The following is a 20,557-nucleotide window of genomic DNA, read 5'->3' on the forward strand; positions in this document are numbered from 1 at the left end:
CCTGGACGATATCCTGGTCACAGGTAAAGATGATGCTCATCACCTGGCAAACCTTGAGGCGGTTCTGAGTCGGCTGGAGAAGGCGGGCCTTCACGTGAAACCAGAGAAAATAGTTTTTCAAGACTTCACTAGAGTATCTGGGACATCTGATTGATGCAGCAGGGCTCCACAAGTCCCCAGACAAGCTGCGTGCTATCACTGAGGCTCCAGCTCCAGTTAATGTTAGCCAACTTCGATCTTTTTTGGGACGGATAAATTACTATGTAATATTCGTTCAGAACCTGGCTACAATCCTTCATCCATTAAATGCAATGCTGCATAAGGACGTCAAATGGAACTGGTCTCCAGAGTGCGAGAAATCTTTCCAGGAGGCCAAAGCACAATTGTTGTCTCTGAGTGTACTCACTTATTATGATCAAAGACTTCCAGTTTGTTTGGCGTGTGATGCCTCACCCTACGGGGTAGGTGCGGTGCTCTCCCAGGTGATGCCTGACGGTCAGGAGAGACCGGTGGCGTTTGCGTCTCGAACGCTGAATAAGGCGGAACAAAACTACGCACAGTTAGAACGTGTAGCACTACGTATCATTTTTGGGGTCAGGAAGTTTCATACTTACCCAGGGCTCCAGACTAACTTTTTGCCTTGGTTGCACTGGTGCCCCTAACTTTTTTATTTTGGTACACCAGCACAAAATTTAGGTGCACCCAAATTATTCCTTGCGTCGACACAATTTGAGGGCCCCCTTTTTATCCCGCTCCATATACCAAAATAAAACATTTCAAAATAGAAAGTGGTACTGTTTAAAAGTGCTTCCCTGAACTGAGACCTACCATTTAATGTCTCAAAGTCTTATAGCCCCCTTGTTGTCGCAGGCCCTGCAGATGGCCAACACCTGTAATTTGGCCTTCTTGCCCTTTCGCCTTGGCTAAACCAGCTTGCCACACTCTCCCTAGCATTCCAATCCTAGCTCCATGGGTTAGCTCCATGGCCCAGCTCCGTAAGGGGTGGGCAATTAGTTTTTACAAAGGGCCACATGAGAAACCTAAAATGCGTTGGAGGGCCGCATCAATGATAACTTGAACTTAATTCTGCTCACTATTCATTTTCTCCCATTGTAAAAAGCAGTAAAGTATATATTTTGATTAGCTGCTACTGGTTATCAGAATAATAAGGATATTCTGTAAATATTTATTTTTGTGTAGGTCAAATGGACTATAGAAGTTATAAACAGAAACAAACAAAAACAATCATTACATCAATGTTTACTTTTATTAGTAATTAGTTCATCTTCACAAACACTGAAAAGTTGTTTTGCAGTATGTTAAAGATATGCAATTGATCAACTTCATACAAAAAGCAAAACCTTTTTCAGTTTATTTTGTTCTGTGAAGGAAATCCAGTGGCCTTGAACAAGTGCATCGAAATCTGGCTGAATGTCTGAGATGGATATGCAAAGGACAGCTGACAGGTGATGATCAGGGTCTGCAGTTTAACTAGCAAACCATCAACGATCCGCGCCTACTGAATCAGTCGAGTTCTAATTATGTCTGTGTTCATTTTTTTCTTTAGTCCCTTAGTGCCGATTGAAATTGTAATCCTGTTCTCCACCAACTAAGTACACAGCTTTGACTTTGACCTCAGTAAACAGATACTTAGAAGTCCATGTTTTGTTAAAAACTCACTCTCAACCTTTCGTTTTTCATTTTTGAGGGCTACTGTAACCAACAGCTAGCTCTCCTGTCGGTGAGGTTGCGCAAGCGAACATTATGTAAATCGCCTGATCATGGTAGTTTTTCAGGATTTACTACCGCGCAACACATGTATTTATTTGTAATTTTTGATTTACCTTAGCCGGATTGTCCCAACAATGCCCAGGTCATAACTGATTTTCTGGCGCTCAGGTCGCAATTTCAGTCAATCACACAGCACGGAGCAGTGTTAGCCTACAGGAATATCTGGACCACAGCCAATCAGAGGCAAACACCCGCCCCCTCTCTGTCTCTGATTGGTTTAGACCACCATATGATCGAACCATGAGTGCGAGTTCGTCAATGGAGAACAAACGCTTTGTTCGTAGAGAGGCAGCGGATGCGAGTAGGTTAGGTGTACCGGTGCGACCTAGGAATTTTTTTAGTCGCACCCGTACAAGTTTTGGTCGCACTCTAGAGCCCTGTTACCTCTACGGACGCCACTTTACCTGGTTTACGGATCACCGTCCACTTACTACCAGTGCCGCTGCTAGCCATTTTGGTGCCCTAAGCATAATTCCTTTATGATGCCCCCCCCCCCCCACCCTCCGAAAAAAAAACGATTGTTTTTGCCAGTTTAACTTTTTATTACTATACATATACCTCAATACCAATAGCCTAACACAACAGCAGCATCACAATGTAACACCTATTGAGAGGTGGTGGTTCTCTGCTGTGTATCTGTCCATAAACAGCTGGTTGAGGGTGGTTGATCAGGGCTTGGCAGGGACGGACTGGGAGTAAAAACGGCCCCCCAGAACCGGGCCGTATACGCCACCACAGCTGCCCTGCCAATCAGTGTTGCCAGGTCTTCAGTTTTCCCGCGGAATTGGGCTACTTTTGAAGTGTTGACGCGAGTTGATTTTTTTGTCCGCTGGTTCGGGTAGACATGTTTTGCATGCAAATTACATTAATATCTTTAACTAGAAATTTATGTTTTCTATGAAATAATTTATTTATGCCCAAATCCTACCAAACTGACTCCAGATCAGCACATACACACATGCAAACACGCACTGTGCGTGTGCAGACGTGCCTAATGCACTGAGAAAATCTTCTAAAAACTGGTTTTAATGCTGGCATACTAAACATTTGGTGTTACTTTGTAGATATTACAATAGATTTGGCAATGAAAGCAATGCTGTTGGACTTTAAAAGCAGTGTATATGGTTTGGCAGGGGCATATTTTGAATTCTGATATTGGGCTGATTTTGATTGGCCATTGGGCTGGTTTTGTCACACAGACCTGGCAACCCTGCTGCCAATGCATCCACATTCTGTGTTTGATGATGCTAGTTACGGAGTTCCCGACTTAATGCGAGCGCGCAACACGCGCAAGCGTTGGCCTTTATTTCAGCGCAAAATAGTTTTTTGAGCTTCATGTAAAATAAACAGCAGTTTTTCAATTGGTAAAACCTTGTCTAGTAAAGTTGATGTATTTTTGTCTCTTAATTTTTCAGCCCCACCCTTACATTTCTTAGCCTAGTTTTCCAAAACATTTACAACTGAAAGCAGCCAAGGAGCTCTCCACCTTTATTACTCATTTTAAAACTATTTGATACATTTAATATAAAAGCATCATAGAATGTAAAGTAAAGTAACAGCTAGCTGGCGTCAGTTACTTGTAAAATGCATAGATAATGTTTAACAGTAAAATCTCAATTTAGCTTGCACCTAACATATTTGAGTGTGCTAACATTAGCAATAACGTCAGCTACTGTAGTTCGAGGTGTATGCGTAGGCTAACCATTAAATTAGCAGCACATTTCCCACATTTAACAATGAATAAACATGGACTGAAAGTGAAAGTGAAACTGAAAGTGATGCATGGGCATCATCTCGCAGTTTCTTTCTCTTTCTTTTTTCTGCCCCTGACTCCTCGTCTTTTTGAGGCAATTTTTGAATAGTTGACCTAGCCTACTGTCAAAGTTCGTCAGGCCACTGAGATGGGAAAGATTTGATTTGATTTGATTTATTTTTTTGGGGGGGGGGCACCATCGTAACTTTTTTTGAGCAATTAAATATATCTCTTGTTCTGCCTATTTTGTGATATACATGCCTAAAAGGTGCCTAATATTTCTATACTGAAATAATATTGGCATTATATTTATTATAACTATGATGATTGTTCAGTTGGCAATTTTTTGGTGCCCCCCCAAGACTCGGTGCCCTACGCACAGCACGTAGTGCGTGTTATGGGAGCGGTGGCACTGCTTACTACCATCCTCAGCCCTTGTAAGGCCACACCATCCATGACTGCTGCGAGACTCCAGAGGTAGGCTCTTTTCCTTGCTGCCAGGGCCGGATTAAGGCAATGGGCTTTAGGGGCTGCAGCCCTGGGCCTTGCGACAAGGGTGGCCTCAGGTTGCCAGATGGGGGGCCAAAATCCGCGATAGGACTGAGCTTGAATAGCTTCGCCGACTTTTTAGAGTACTAAATGGCTGTCAATCAAAAGGAGATGCAGTCTTTCGACAGACCCTCCAATCGTCAAGCAGAAGCCCAGCGTCCAGGCTAGCCCACTCCTCCCTTCACCCCCAGAGACGCTTAGTGTCCGTGGGCGGGACATAATCGCAGCATTTATCCAATGACCGTATAGTTTCAAAGCACTGAAAAAAATTGTTCAAAGGAGCCCATTGAAGCTGGCCTTCAACAGGGAAATGCACTGTGACGCTACTGGACTGTATGAGAAGGAAATTAGTCAGTCAACCTGCTACGTAGCTGATTCTGAACGAACTCGTCTTCGAGATGAACGTGTTATTAAAGCATTTAAAATGTTAACAAGGTAAATATTCGACAAGGGCACTATTCAACTTCACTATTTCAACCAGCGTAGCGCGTTAAATGCAAGTGTAGGGTTCGGGTTTGGCGGGAAAAAAAATCCCAAAATTAGGCCGAAACAAAATCCTGGATTCGGTACATCCCTAGTCTATAGAGCATGACATACTGCGCCAACTGGACTTTGAAGAGCTCATTGATGAGTTTGCATTGAGATTGAGCAAAAACGGGCCTTTTAATATCACTGATGTGATGATGGTGACGAGTCACATGTTTAAACTGATCATAGTGACTGTGGACTTTTAAGCACTGATGTGTGTGTGTGGTCTGTTCACTCCAAATGCAGAGTTTGCTGTTGGTAAACCTGTGATGGTTTGGGATTATCGACACGGAGAGAAGTGGAAAAACTGGTACTGTTTCTGCTCAGACAGGGCCAGTGTCCAACACGGTGGAAGTGGGAAATTCGCAAATCTGGAAAAGACATGCTGATCAGATGTTAGACGGTCATCCGGAAATTGCCAAGGCCACAAACTTACCTCAATCAGTGGATATTCCATCACAAACACCGGACAATGCTGGACAGGACTTGTCTTCGCCAGTCAGTGACACAAACTTGTGTGCTTCAGACCAAAGTGACACAAAGCTCTCGGAAACATCCACAACTCCTTCTGTTATGAGGTTTCCTGTTAGGGTTCGCAAACGACTTAACAGACTCAACTTATAAAGTGTTCCTGAGTGGGGACATTACGATTAGGGTTCCAAAGAAAATAACAATAAATAATAATATGTATAGGAATATCTTTGATCTGTGTTGTATATCTCCTAACTGAGTTTGCATTCATTTGAAGTGACACCAACAAACAGGGTTCAGTTACATTATTAAGTGTTAACATTATAGTCATATGTTATGTTGAATACCCATGTTTTGATAACCTTGTAAAACATGTTGGTATTTGATTAAAAGGGGAGAAGTTGTGATGTATTTAGGTTTATTCAGAATGCATGTTGCCACTAAAGGACGCTCCAGGCGGATTGGGTTGTACAAAAAGACACAGAAACCCAGTTGGTTCTACTCAATGTTTCAAATATAGTCTAATGATAGAAATTGTAATATAAGGCATATTGATGCAGTAATAAGTATATAGTGTTGTAGCATATTGATGCAAACATAAGTCATACTCATAATTCTAGTCAGAATATGAGTCTGAAACCGCTCCGTTGGCTGTGAGTATGGGGCGTGTTTCAACCGAACTCGTAAAAAAAATGCCTTTTCTCTCAATTGGATATACCTACAATCAATCAGAGCAACGTAGTATGTTGTTTGTTGAAAACGAATTCAACCCAAGCGCTCTTTGGTGACATGGTTGATTACGTTACTGTTGATCATCTGTCCTTTATCGTATAAAGCCCACCCTGAAAATTTGATTGGTCCGAACACCTCCTGTTCGGACATACTTTTTCCCCAACCGAGCGATCCCAGACCCAACTTTTTTTTTAGAGCAGGGCTAAGTTGGGCTGGCAGCCAGGATACATTAGAAGGGAAGCTTCTGAAAAAATAGCCATAAAACGAATAGCAGTCTAGACGATTGCTAACGCATAGGGGTATGGACAAGCAGCATCTGGACCTGGAGCCATAATAGGCGCTGGTCACAGAACTGCCAGCCCAACCAGGGAACAAGCAGGCAAAGGTGTTGGATGGGGGAAGGGGTGTGATAGCATATCTGTGGTAGATGAAAGTTAAGGCCAAAAAATGCTTCTGCATCTTCGTTTACGGATGGGCGGGCGCACGGATACGGACGGATAGACTGCGACAAATTAGCCGTTTCATCAATAAAATATGCAAATTTTCAGCAACTACACTGCCCATTTCTCGTCACATTTTAATTCAGATACTGATTCACATGTACCGTTTAGCTGAAATATGAATTGTAAAAACTTTACAAGCAATGGCGTTCAAAGGATTCTGTTCGTCCTGCTATCACGGCCCCTGACGCAGGTGGTACTTAATACTGACCAATCACAGCCAAGGGGGGCTGCATAGCTCTCCGTAGCTACAACGGATAGTTAGAAAATTCAGGAGGCGCACGTCAAGCTCTGCGAGGCTCTCCGAGGGCTGACGGAGAGCTCGTAGAGGGCTTTCCACGGAGACAAGGGCGTTCCCATGTGTCCGTATTTCGAAAAACGCAGAAGCACATATTGGCCTTTAGTGTATGAGTGTGCCTGGGTTGGTGCCTTCGCCTAGGCCACAATCAGTTAGATTCTCAGTTCGCAGATAGTATTGCCAAGGAGACATCCTTGGTCATGACCCAAGACAGAGACGCAATCCACAGGTGTCTGTGGGAGGGGGAAGGGAAGAGACTACAGAGAGTCTCACTGCAGCACTCTCCAGGGGAGTTGTTGTTCCAGCAACGGCCTTGGCCAAGGCCTGAGCTGGTTACGGGGCCGAAAGCAGGTAAGATTGGGGTAGTTGTTTGGTCGAGTAGGCGCCTTCAATTTCACGTCTCATCATCATTATGGCCTCCACGTTGGTTCACTTTCCTTTGCAGAGCCGCTAGCTTCTCCATGATGTTATCCAAATTGCGTTGTAACGAGTTGTAAAGTCACAGTCTGAGTGCCACCAGCTCTGCCCACCGCATCAATCATGTCTGGCCCCTTACGGGGCTTTTGACAGCTGCAGCCGTTTTTGTTTTTTTCCCCGATATACCAGGCCAGCGCCCAATCCAATCAGCAGAAAGCCTGTAATCATGGTTCCGAATAGAAAGATGTCTTCCATGTCCTCCACGGAAAGCGCCGCTAGGCATACGACACACCATCCCACGCGTCCATCAAATACCCAGCTGCAAACGTCCCGTCAGGACAGTTAGGTTCCCCCGAACCCAAGCTTCTCTTCGAGAATATGGTGTCAATTGCGTTGAGAGACCAGCTAATCAATTCCATGCTTCTTGCTTCGGAGAGTGATGCGGAGAGAGTCTCTCGAGTATATACAAGACAAGACAATACGATGGAAGCCAAGCAGGGAAGGTCAGGGGAGGGAGAGAAAAAATGCCACCGCCTTCGTCAAGAGCCAAAGAGAAGAGGCAGGTGCTAGATACAGGATACGTTAGCATTGCTAATAACTGTTACCGACAAAATCATCCTACAGCTTGCGGTTGTGATGAACATAACGTAAGGTTGGAACGCACCTCTTCTCAGCAACAGCTTCGTAGCAAATCCTGCTTTACATTGTCCCGGGTTTTCAAAACCGTCCTAGGTGAAATGGTTCGAGCAAATGTGTAATTGAGGGTCAAACTGCACAGGGATCTTCTACGCTAGAGCTACGGTATAGACAAACATCTGCCATGCCCATCTAGTCAATGTTAGCTAGACTGTAGCTCATCTGCTTTTTATTAACGCTGATTTGCAAGAAATGGAAGAACAGCTAGATGGCAAAAACAGACTGTAGGCATGTAAACTAGGTTAGCTTGCTAACGCAAGAGCATAGAATGTGTGATGATTTGGTTTATTGCCAATGGGGCTAACGTGTTATTTCATGTTCCTGACTTTTTTCTATGGCTCTGAGCATACCATTAAAAGGAGAAAAGCTAGTGTTTTTTCCTGGGAACATTTCAGAGGATCTATAAGGGGGCATAGAACAGCACCCGGGCCATTTTCAGCCCAACCAATGTTACATATCCTATTCGGATACCTTAAAGGTGACATGACATGCTGTTTTTGGATGCTTTTATATAGGCCTTAGTGGTCCCCTAATACTGTATCTGAAGTCTCTTTCCCGAAATTCAGCCATGGTGCAGAATTATAGCCACTACAAGTAGTCCCACAATCAGCTTTCCTCAGAACGCGCGTTTCTGTAGCTTTAAATGCTAATGAGGAGGAGAGGGGCGGCAACATGCTAATGTTTACAACGGATGTATCGCAATGGCTCGTAGCCCCCGTTGCTGTAAGATGCCTCGAATTTAGCCATTCTCATCTGATCACCGTGGTCATTTCAATGTGGAGAAAGGCGGATATCGCGCACGCCATAACACCAACAGCAGAACGGTTATCTAAATAACAAAGAAGTGTACAACACTGGCGTTACAGCGTTTGTATTCACACACACACTTGATGCCATTTGCATTTATCTTTACGTTAGCAACAGTAACTCAGCTGTTGGCTGCAGAGCTAATGTTACAGCCACATTCTAAGGGTAGCAAGCTAGGTAACCATATACAGTAAAGCAACAAAATGATATAGCTTTAGTCAACTTACTTGTCCAAGGTTTGTAGCTTGACCAAGGAGATTTAGTAATGATCCAGAATTTAATTTCAGCAAGGCCAGCTTTGTGTTGGCTCAAGTTGAGGAAACAGTAGTGGCTGACATGTTTGGCGCAGACATGCAAAACTTTGGGAAGTTGTGTTGCCGCTTTTCCAGCGAAAATGAAATTGAGATATTGGTTGTGCAGAGGCTCGGATGAAGGAATTAAATAAAGACTTGTGCTTGCATTTGTACATCCAAGCACTGAGCAACTCTTGTGCTTCGTTTGTTTGCTCGCTATAATGTCTCTCCAGGAAAAAACGATATCGCACTTGCCATTGCACGGTGGTAGCTCAGTTTCTCATCGGCGGGCCAGATGATCTGGGCGGGCAAAGCAGAGGGAGGGGAGGTATACGGTGTTCATTTTAGGACATCCTCAGACTCAAACGAAAAGGTGTCAAGTCTCAGACCAAACAGCTTCAGTCTCAGAAAAACTTGTAATTCTCAGACAAAACGCTCTCAAACCAAACGCCATCGTTCTCAGACAAAACGCCCTCAAACTAAACGTTGTCAGATTTGTTGTTATCAAAGTTAGCTAGATGGGGGAGCTGCTGACTAGCTTTCTGAATTAGCTTAAGTAGCAGCTTTTAAAGTGAATACCATGGTGTTGTTTCTGTTAACTGGTACAGCAAGAAAAATTACTTTTGATTAGTGCTGTCAAACGATTAAAATATTTAATCGCGATTAATCGCATTAATGTCATAGTTAACTCGCGATTAATCACAATTAATCGCACATTTTTATCTATTCTAAATGTCCCTGATTTCTTTTTGTCCCAATCTTTTTTCAAATTTTAATGCTCTTATCAACATAGAAAAGTGGTTCGGATTGCTTTGTGCAAATATTTTTTTTATTGAAAACAACATTGCAATCGCCTGGCTTTGACGAGGGGGCAGAGAATTCGCATCAGCTGTGTGCTTGGCCATCAAGTGGTATTTCAGACTGGACGTGCTGCAATGATAGCTCAGTTTACAACGACAAAACACACAGATCACTGGTCTTGTCAATAGAACCATTTGGCAACTTTTTAAAAGCAAACTTTCCATTCAGAATCTTATTGGCATCCATTTCGGCATCTCGCGCTCGTCATACACTCAAAACGTAACGTTAGCCTACTACCAGAGAATGTCTAATATCCGTAAACGGGCTCTGCTACTACTCTTTAGCCAGCTCGCAAGCCAAACGAGTGTTTGGCGTGCCTGTTGTTTTGTTTCCGGTCTAGCTAGATCCGGTGTGGTGTTGTAGTTTTTCTAACGTCGGTAGTTGTTGCAACATCATGTGAAAAAAACTACAAAGTTTGCTAGGCCAAAAAGAGCGTTAATCGCGCGATAAAATAATTGACGCCGTTAATTTGGGTTTGCGTTAACGCCGTTAATAACGCGTTAAACTGACAGCACTACTTTTGATATAGCTATTAGAAAACAGTTGTTTTCTGCAAGCTAGTTCACTCGTGTAACTTAAACCCATGCGTAGTCCTTCGGTTGCCATGGATACTTCCACTCCACCATCCTTAGACTCAGACAAAACAACGTCAAAACCAAACGGCATCAGAAAACCCTTGTGCGCCGCGTGTTGATGACGTTTATGATTCTTTACCAAAGTTTGTTTGCAGTATCCATGGCAACCGGAGGACTACATCAGAGCCATAGAAAAAGAGAGTTGCGACACTTCCATAGACTCCCATTGTTATTGAGGAATGCGGAAGTAAAGCGTGTCTCACGCGACCCAGAGCCATAGAAAATGGCTCTGACGCGACCTATAGTTCCAAACATTGTATTTTCCACCGTTGAACCCCATTAATTTTCAGTGTCTCCGAAGCAAGTTTGCTGGTAAATTGATGAAAATCCTGCATTTTTTTATATTTCAACCACCACATATCCATTGTTATTAGTAGTATTTCATATAACCAGCTTTAGATCAAATTTATCGTAAGATTATAGCGTGTTAGATTCTAAATGCAGTTAGAGCTAAACTGTAATTCTAGTAGCTAGCTAGCTATCTAACGTAGAGCTAAGGAACACTTTTACTGAAGCTATAGCTAGAGAGCACGTGTATCATAACCAGAAGTCCGTTGGTTTGGTTATAGTCTGTGAAATTAGTTCTAGTTATTGGTGTTCATTGGCATACAAAGTTAGTCTTCTCATATTAGCCTAGTTAGTAGAGCTAGCAACAATGAATGGCAGATTAAAGGATCCGAAGCAAGTTAGCTGGTAAATTGATGAAAATCCTGCATTTTTTATAGATTTCAACCAACACATATCAATTGTTATTAGTAGTATTTCATATAGCCAGCTTTGGATACAATTTATCGTAAGATTATGACTTGTTAGATTCTAATTGCAGTTAGAGCTAGACTAGGGCTAGTATCTAATGTAGAGCTAAGCAACACTTTTTCTAGGATCAAATGAAGTTCAGGAGCTCAATCATTGGACATTTTATACTGCATTTCAACCACTATAATAATTGTGTGTGTGCCTAGGCTGAGGTTTGTGAACAGCAGACATTTAGATCACTGGATCACTACAAACAAACGGAGTGGAAGAACACTGGACATTTTGTACAGTGAACAATAAAATGTTTTATTGAATTGCAGTTGGTTGCCTTGTATATTCTGTTATAATTTTATCTATTGAACAGTTGCTGGTGATCATGGTTTGATTCAACTTGCATCAAGTACTACAGATATGTGTTGTTAATGTGGTAAATTGTAAGCGGAATGATGAATTTAAAAAATACCAGTTACTTCAACAGTCGAATGTTAAACGTTAAGTGGAGCAATTTAGTCCTCATTAGGCTACTGTTTGGTATGTACAGTTCGTAAAGTATGGTAGCTAGCATAGCCATTTCTAGCTCTGCTTCACAATATTGCGTTATGTATTATAAATTAATGTTATACATACATGTTAATAAAGTAGCAGACATACATGATACAACACACCAGTAACCAATTGACATTGTGTTAATATACCGAAAATATCCGTGAAATGAGATGGTGCTGCTGTCTGTCCCGCCGAAAACCATTCAAACAGGTTGACAGCAGTGGGGTTTTTTTTTATTACAGCGAGCTACCGGAATCACGTGACAAAAAAGCTCTAGCTTTTTTCCTGCGTTTCACTGGCAGTGAGTTTTCACAATGTTGTAGTTCACTCTATTTTACACCAAAAACGTCAGAGAGGACTGCGTTATGTAGATACGAGTCAGTTGAAGATAGCCAGAATATCGGATTTCTTCATGCGAGCCTGTTTCATTCGTAATTTGCCTGAGAAAGCGACTTCCGTCGGCCAGCTCCATTGAAAACCATTCAAAAAAGTTGACAACAGTGGGGCTTTTTGGAACTACAGCGAGCTACATGAACCACGTGATCACGTGTCGGCGAGATCAAAGCGTGTCGCAACTCTCTTTTTCTATGGCTTTGGACTACCTATGGGTTTACGTTACACGAGTGAACTAGCTATAGCTTAGGCTACATCATATTCGACGTCGAACTACGAAAAATAAACCGTTGTTGGCAGAGTTTGCATTCAACGTTTTTCGAGTCACCCGGTACTTTGTAAATGTACTTTAATGAAATGCTGCCAAACCACAGATTTATTTGCCATTTTGACCAATAACACCAACAAAGTAGGCTATGGCAGAATTTGTAGTTCGGCAGCCAATTTGGCTCGTGCCGTGTGCAAAATACCAAACCAAAACAAAGCGCAGATTAACGAAAGGGAAAACAGTAACACCTTTTCTTTTAAATTATATATTTTTAGAGTTGCTTTATTTGTCTTAAATAATACATCGACAATTTCTGTAAAACATTTCGTTAATTCAGCAATGATGACACGAGCGTGAATCAGATCTCACACTGCCATACCGCAGCTCGACTAAAAAAAAATCTTAGTCGACCAAGAGCATATCGACCAGAAAATTGACTAGCCGACTGAGTGGGGACAGCCCTGACCATCACAACAACCTTCTTCCGAGGTGCTGCCGGTATTGTCAAATGACTGTGGGGATTCAAAATTGAGTCTTTGCTTAGGTATTTATCTATTTTTATGACCTTTGGTGTGCTGGAGAAGTTCATAAGGTGAGTGATAGAACAATGAGACCCACTTCACCGGTAAGCAGATCGATACCAACTGTACTGAAGTGATGAGGCCAATGCCATGTGGCACATTACCCTGCTAAGTTGTTTTTTGGTGGTGATTCTATTGATTTTCCTTAACTAATGAATGACCTAAAGGCAGGGTGAGTCTGGTCTGAGCTCATTAAGCAATATTTCCAACCTCGATGGGGAACTGTTTAGCAAAATCCCAGAGTGTAGCTAACACAAGAAAGTAGAGTCACGTAATTTCACCTCAATTGTTATACTCAAACAACAATTTTCACCAAAAATACCACCAAAAGCCCATAAATATATATTCTCATAAGTGATACTGCACTCCTCCCCCTTGGACAATTTTAACTTCTACCTCTATTCATGGCTTGTTCTCTCAAGCTTACAATTTTTGTTTTTGATGTATGGCCAATTTTCAGTGCTGCCCCTTTCAAAGGATCCCTCAGGTGTAGTTGTGCTGTCCTGTATGTATACTTTCAATTCAACAATGCTGTCTAAATGCCTCACTAATGGAGCCTCGCTTGTGTGATTGTTTTGTGTGTGTGTGTGTGTGTGTGTGAAAGAGTCTATTTGGTGGGCATGTCTTTGCGTGTTTCCGCTTGGGGCCTTTTGACATTTCTCACTTTGATTGAATCTCACACTTGCCCATGTCTTGTATTGCACACATGGTGCAGGCCATCCCGAACCCCCAGGCCAGGACAGGAAAACACGAGAGCTGAGTCAGCACCAGGTCAAATGGCATCCATTATGTATTCTCCGCACAGAAAGGGCTGTGAAAACACCCTGATTCTCTCTAAGCAGGGTCTTATGTGTTTTTTCCCAGCCAGGGAACTGACATCTGCAAAGGTCAACCAGAGGGCGCTAAAGGTATCTTAAACATGTTATGTAAAATATATAATGGCCATGTGCTCCAGGGATAGAATAATGTGTTTATTGATTAGACTTAACACTGATTATTTATTGGTGGGATGCTGGATGTGGGATCATTTCACTGGACAAACTCTGGTGAGCTGTGGTGTCATCATGCACCTCTCATGTTAGATTCAGCAAGGTATCTAGATAGGTTCTAGGTTTTCACAATCCACTTTTCAATACAAAGGTGGTCAAATGAGACGTGAAGCTTTCCCTTTATAGGTACCGTCAGTTCAATTTCAGTGGCTTTATCAATTGCCATCTCACAGAGATTAGTGTATATTTGAAAAACGAATGCATGGTGTTACTTTTTAATAAAACACTTTTTGCATCACATGCGCGCTCCATTAGCCCATTACAGAAGGCAAATACCACTTTGTGAGAATACATTTTTGTTGTTGAAAGGCAAATTATTTTTTTTAATTCCCAGCTGAAATTAAAATACAACAGATAAAGAATTTGTATGGTAGGTTTAAATGTCAAACTTACTGTGTCAGTTCGCTGTTCTCTGGATATTCCAAATGACAGTGACCCCTCTGTTCTCTGGTCAATATTAAATGTTCCCTTCATGGTTCATAAATTGCTGTGACAAATGAAATATTGCTTGACGTCACATGGGTTCCCACATCTATGCTTCACAAATTAAGAATTGAGAGTATGTATTAATGTTTAAGTTATCTGTTGGTGTACAGGACTTTGTAAGTAACTGAGGGAATCAAATCCTTAACACCAGGCCAAGCAATATTTAGGATTGCATTAGGACCCTAACCCTATCAAACTATAGACAAACTATAGGTATTTCCAAATAAATACACCTTAATCTTAAATACGTGTTTTTAATAATGTACAAGGCTTCTAATTTAAAATCATATTATAGCATAGTTTAAAAAACATTCAGTGTAAACAATGAAATTCCAATTGGGCACAGTTTCTGGTAAAAGTTTAACGTATCGTAAAATGATAAGCTAGACTTTTATGAGCAACAATTGTTGCTCATAAAACACATTAATGTGTTTGGCCTGATTTGAAGAAACATAATCTTAAAAATATGCTTTAGGCCTATTGTTTCAGTTGGAATGTTTCAGTAATCGCTGAATCCGTGAGACAAATTTAGGACCCGGCGGAAACCCACGGTCGTTTGAACTTGATAAAGAGGCAAGTCGGGAATCTGGTTTTTTTACGTCAGCTAAATTTAATTATTTTGAACGGGTCAAGAAGATGGCGGAGGAGAGCAGGTTGAAGCATCGGAATCACTCTCAGCAAATTGGCAAAAACAGCATCTTCGACGAAGGTAACCCATTCTTTATTATTGAGGGTGTGTAACGATGGTGTTGTCAAAATGTGGTTGTTTTATGGGCGACGCAAGAAACATTTGTTATATACTACTGGCTGAGCAATTACTTCTGGCTGAGCAATAGCGTACTACCGAATTGCAAGTGCAGACTATCCTGCCCGTCGCATCCCTCGGACTCGCGCCATCAGTGAGGGTCAAAATATGAAATATGTCAGCACACTGGGTGTGATACTATGTTGATTGTGTGGAAGAGTTTGCTCTAATATTTATATCCTCACTGGCATCACTAGACAACCACGTCAATCCACTAAAACGTTCCTCACCAGACACAAGCCAACAGTATGGGTGGCAGTAGTAGCTCTAACCATTTAATATTACACTCACTAGGCAAGGCAGCTTACGTCGTGCTTTCTTATTGTTTTCTTCTGAATGTTTGATGGCTAACTCCGCCTGTTTAGTGATACTGTAGCAACGTAGCTAGCAAATATTTCACATTTGGTACAAGGAACACTACTAACAGAGCACAACAATAGCTTTTTGGGGGATGTATCATATATCTACTGTATGTTAATGATACCTAGAATGAAGGCATGCCATCTGTCAGCTCGTTAATCAAGCAGCGGTCAACGATTAATGCCATTCTGTCTGTCTAGCTAGCCTAGCTATTGTGGGCAGATTGGCTTGCAATCTCTCGTCCCAACCATCTCATCTAGGCTAACTAGATAACTGCTTATCATATATGCTGCTAGTTAAAAATACATCCAGGTATCGATAGTCCTTTTGGTGGCAATTTTAGCTTGAGCTAGCTTAATGTTCTTAGCACAAATGTTCTTAAGTTTAATGTTTATTCTCGGTCAAAATGAGCATGGATAATGAAGGATTTGATATGGGTAGCAACATCTGAAGGATAGCCAGAAAGCTAGGCCAGTCGACATTCAAATTTACACAACGCCTTAGACGGATTGCCAGCTAGCCAGCTAGCTAGTCATTGTGCCGGTTAGAGCTAATCAACAATATCGTAGAATGCTTTGCATTCTTGAAATGCTTCACGTCTTCAATCATCATGACTGGGCCCTCTGCATCGCTGCTCAGCGACAACTGAGCGAGCTACCGTTGTGGGATCCTAATGAATTATCACTAAGCACATGTTTGGTTATATGCCTGTTGGCAATGTATTCTTCTCGTTTGGAATAGTTTGCCAAAAATTACAAAATTCAAATAAATGTTCTTGACCTATAGTCAGCTGTCAATCAAGTGATAAGAAATTCAATGCTAATGTTCACTATCAAATCCCCCCCCCGTTGTTGCTTACATGCAACAGCTTTGTAACTGAGCCCAGTATTCCTTGACTGGCTATCATGTGGGGAATGTTTTGAACATTGACCTTCAGTTACATCCTTTGGACATCTTAATTGGCTGGGGAGACCGATCCAGGCCAGTTTTGTGAGATTAAACAGGGGACAGAGCCAAATGGTACATTAACATGTTTGCATGATGACCTTTGGCCTCTGTCTATCCTCCATTGGCTGGAAACAGCAAATTAACTAATCTCCTTATCCTCCGGTACAACAGGCCTAAGCATTCTTGCACTTTAACCCTCTCAGCTAATGTGAATGCTGGAGGTTTTTAAGCTTGTACTGTCGACTGTCAACAGGATTGAGCTGTACTGTCAACTGTCATAGCTTCCCAGTAATGGCAGTGTCATTGGTTGAGTGCCAATCAATAAATCCAGCACACTAGTGTTCCAGTTGTGCTAGGTATGTCACTGTAACACACCTAGGATTCTACAACCGCGTGTCAAACCCGTAACATCATTTTATGTGGCCTGAGGGAGCTTAAATGGTGTATTGAAATAAGTTTACGCTGCTTTACAGAGTGCATTTACCATAAACTACATCTCTCACAATGCATTTCGATTATGTTACGGCAAAGTGATTACATCCCGCCTCTAGAAAGCTGTGTATATTCGTATCAGTGTTTCATGCAAAGTTCAAAGTTTAACTGTGGCAGGGTCTGATCGACCGGGTTGGCAACCGCCACCCAAAAAATAGCCTTGCCACCCTAGTTGGCAACTTTGAAAAAGTTGTGTCTCATTTGACATTTGCGAGAGCGAATTTTTTATATCCGAATGCAAGTGAATGCAGCACGAGAAGACTCCACCCACCCTCCCCACTCTGCGACCGAAGTTGCTTTCATTTGCACACAAGGAAGGCGCGAACTGACCATAGAAGGCTCCAACGCAAGGATGCAGTCGTCAGCACGGACAGCAGATGAAGTGTTACGGTGCGATACACTGCAGACTTTTTTACCGCTCTGCACCGCCGGCCTTCCCACAGTGCACCACGCTTGGGGGCGTGTCAGACAGATTAATTCAGAGCTGTACTTCTCTTAAATCACTGTTGTAGTTCGTATAATGTCATGGCAAATGTGCAGACAAAATAATTTTTTTACACACATTAAGCAAAAATCCGATACGCATTCTGGATCTGACATGATCTTATCTTATCTACAGCACACAATAGGCTATCTTTTTCCACAATTTTTTAAATTTTTTTTGTTTACATCTCTGTAATTGAACATAGACGTATCATACAATACTGGGTATGAAGACACACATACGATGAGTTGATCTTCCATCTTGAAATTGTCAAACCTAGACATTTTTACCATGACAAACAGTTGCTACGTTACAAGAAACCAACCCGATTGGCCATCGCTGGCGTTTTCACGCTCCTCATTTACATAAAGTTGAGAAAATCCAACTTTCGCCGCCCCACTCGCCTTCCCACAATGCCCTACGCGAGCGGCGACGCCCCGCTCGCCTTCCCACAATGCCCTACGCGGGTGTCAACGCCTGGTTTCATTGAAAATGAATGGGAAGCCGACGCCCCGCTGCAGTGTGAACGCACCGTTAAGCAATTATCTATTAATGAATACAAATAATTTGAAAAGTGCACGGCTAACTGAGTTGCAACGTTAGTTTTCCTGTGGACTTGAAGTTAATAATGTTAACTCGTGAATGCTTTGGGAAAGCAACAACAAAGATGACCACGGTAAAGTTAGTTTGAAGATTGATATTTAGATATTCGGACACCCAGTATTGTGTTATTTTTAACCGGTGTTTAGCACCGCTACGACCGGCCGCTTAGCCAATGCTTTTGGCTGCCTAAACAACGCGTATATTTAGGGACCGTCAAAAAATTACACATTTTTAAAATCAATAGGTTGGAGCATCAAAATAATGTTTAACTGTTAAAGATGTATGTATTCATGCTGCACAGTCTTTACTTTGGTCCTTTTCATCTCGGGTTATAAAAAATAAAATGTTTATGAAAAATAAATCTTCAAACTTCCATAGCTTTTTGGTCATGTTCACTGACTATGCATACATGTTGCACAGCCTTTAGTTTTCCAAGGCTGTCAAAGTTAACATGTTATAGCAATCTCACTTTAACACAACAACAATTGTGCCGTTAACGCAGGTTTCTTTTTGACCCTGGCAATCACCTGTCAAAAGAAGTGAGCAGCTGACTGGGTTCAACAAGATAGAAACTGTATTGTTTAATATAGTATTAAGGTCGATCTGTGGTTGCTTAAGTATATGACGTATGTTTGAGTGAGATTTGAATATTATGGAGCAGGATATTGTAGTAGGCTATGAGACATGTCTTAAATGTATTTTATGAGTCTAATTTTGTGGATATTTCTTATACAGCAGTATAGTTTGCGAGTGGAAAAACTCCCTCACAATGTAATTTGTGTTCCATCTGAACTTGTTATATGGCGCTCAGACCTACTTGCCACCCCATGAATAGTTTTCTAGATCCTCCCCTTAACTGTGGGTTAAGGCAAGCATTGTTTGAATGACAGCACTCCAATTCAGCCGGTCCTTAGGGCTGGGCGGTATGGCCTAAAATGTTTATCACGGTAGAATTCGTAAGCACTGACGGTATCGGACGGATTTGGTAACTCCGGTGTGTCACTCACATGCATTGAATTTTCGAAATTTTGCAGCGTTTAATTGCCACGGAAGATTCACATATCAGTAGCCTATGCGTTCAACAGTAGCCTACGTTTATGGGATCGCAAAAAAAAATCTATATTTGTAGAGTTAGCTCTAGCTATAAACAATTATTACATAACTGAATACTCGATTCTGTTGGCCTACAATAAACATACATTTCACAATTCTAACCAACCTGGCATTGGATTTGTCAAGCGCATTCTGGTAGATTCATTTTCGCGCACATGCATGGCTTTCAGGTGGTGAAAAGATTGCTAGTATTTCCACCTTTGGCTAGCACAATTCGACGACACAACTTAAAGTAGGCTACTGTTTGTTGGTCGATGTCCGATAACTTGAAACCAAATCATTTCCAAACAACAGAAGCTACATTCTTACTGACTTATATTTTATACCAAACAAACACTTTACTAGGGCTGCCACTAACGACTATTTTTCTTTCGATTAATCTGTAGACTATTTTATCGATTAGTCGTTTAATCTAAACGATTCATTTTCCTCAAAACAAAAATGGTATTATTTTTAAACAAAACTGTAGGTTTAAACTATCAACTCCAACGTTAATTAAAATATTTAGATAAGGTACATAACATACACGAACACACACCCCTTTTAAACCAAAAATTCCAAGGTGCTGGTTCTGGGCTGGTGCTTATGCCAGTTTGGTAATGATTAGATAGCGATATTCGCCAATTATCTAAGAACCAGGTAGTCTACATTTACCACACTCTAGAGCCGGGGTAGGGCTAACGCCTCCATTGTCCTAGCAAAGCGTCATGGTTACGGTTAACAAGTTAGCTAAATAGCAAGAGCTAACCTAGAGAGCCATCTTATCGACCAACGTAGAATAAACCCCGATTCTAACCTACCTAAACATTTATTCAATGGAAACTCTAAGGTAGCAGGCAGACAACTTTATAGCTTTAATAATGCGTGTATTTAGCAGCTACAATGACAACATAGATTAAAAAGCCTATCCCTTATAAACATGAATAGACAACACCAGACAACGGTGGTTTTGCCTTTTTTGCGCCTGTGTTTTCTTTTCAGGTGCTTGTGCATAGTGCAAGTGCTGCTGTGGTAAGCCATTGAAACTTTGCACAGTGTACAAACCACCTTATTGTTTGGTGATAGCGTTGAGTCGAAGTATTCCCATACTTTTGAAGCCTCGGGTATTTGAGGACTCGGGTTTCGGAACCAAGTCGGACTCTGCATCTGCCATGATATTTGAGCGTTGACTGGAGCCGACCAATGACTTGAGCCAACAACGACTGACGTCATGCAAGCACCAATTACGATGTGATATTGAAGAAGAACACTTGTTATAATGAATTGAGGTGTTTTTTGTATTTTTTATAATAAAAAAATTGTTTTAAAAGATGCATCGATTTAAAATATTGATGTCGACGCA

The 20,557-nt window shown here is 41.7% G+C and overlaps 1 protein-coding gene across 3 annotated transcripts in view; it reads left to right on the forward strand.

Annotated features, from left to right (window-relative positions):
* The first annotated feature begins 14,998 nt into the window (after positions 1–14,998).
* Positions 14,999–20,557, forward strand: part of LOC146238012 (atlastin-2) — a 37,960-nt gene continuing 32,401 nt past the window's right edge. For all 3 annotated transcript variants that reach the window (XM_084685374.1, XM_084685376.1, XM_084685375.1), the window contains exon 1: positions 14,999–15,119. In XM_084685374.1, coding sequence (XP_084541500.1) covers positions 15,047–15,119 — 73 coding nt within the window. In that variant the 5' untranslated portion in view covers positions 14,999–15,046. The remainder of the gene's footprint in view (positions 15,120–20,557) is intronic.

Source organism: Hypomesus nipponensis, chromosome 21 (genome assembly GCF_054491055.1).
Source record: "Hypomesus nipponensis isolate SF chromosome 21, ASM5449105v1, whole genome shotgun sequence".
Classification (NCBI taxonomy): domain Eukaryota; kingdom Metazoa; phylum Chordata; class Actinopteri; order Osmeriformes; family Osmeridae; genus Hypomesus; species Hypomesus nipponensis.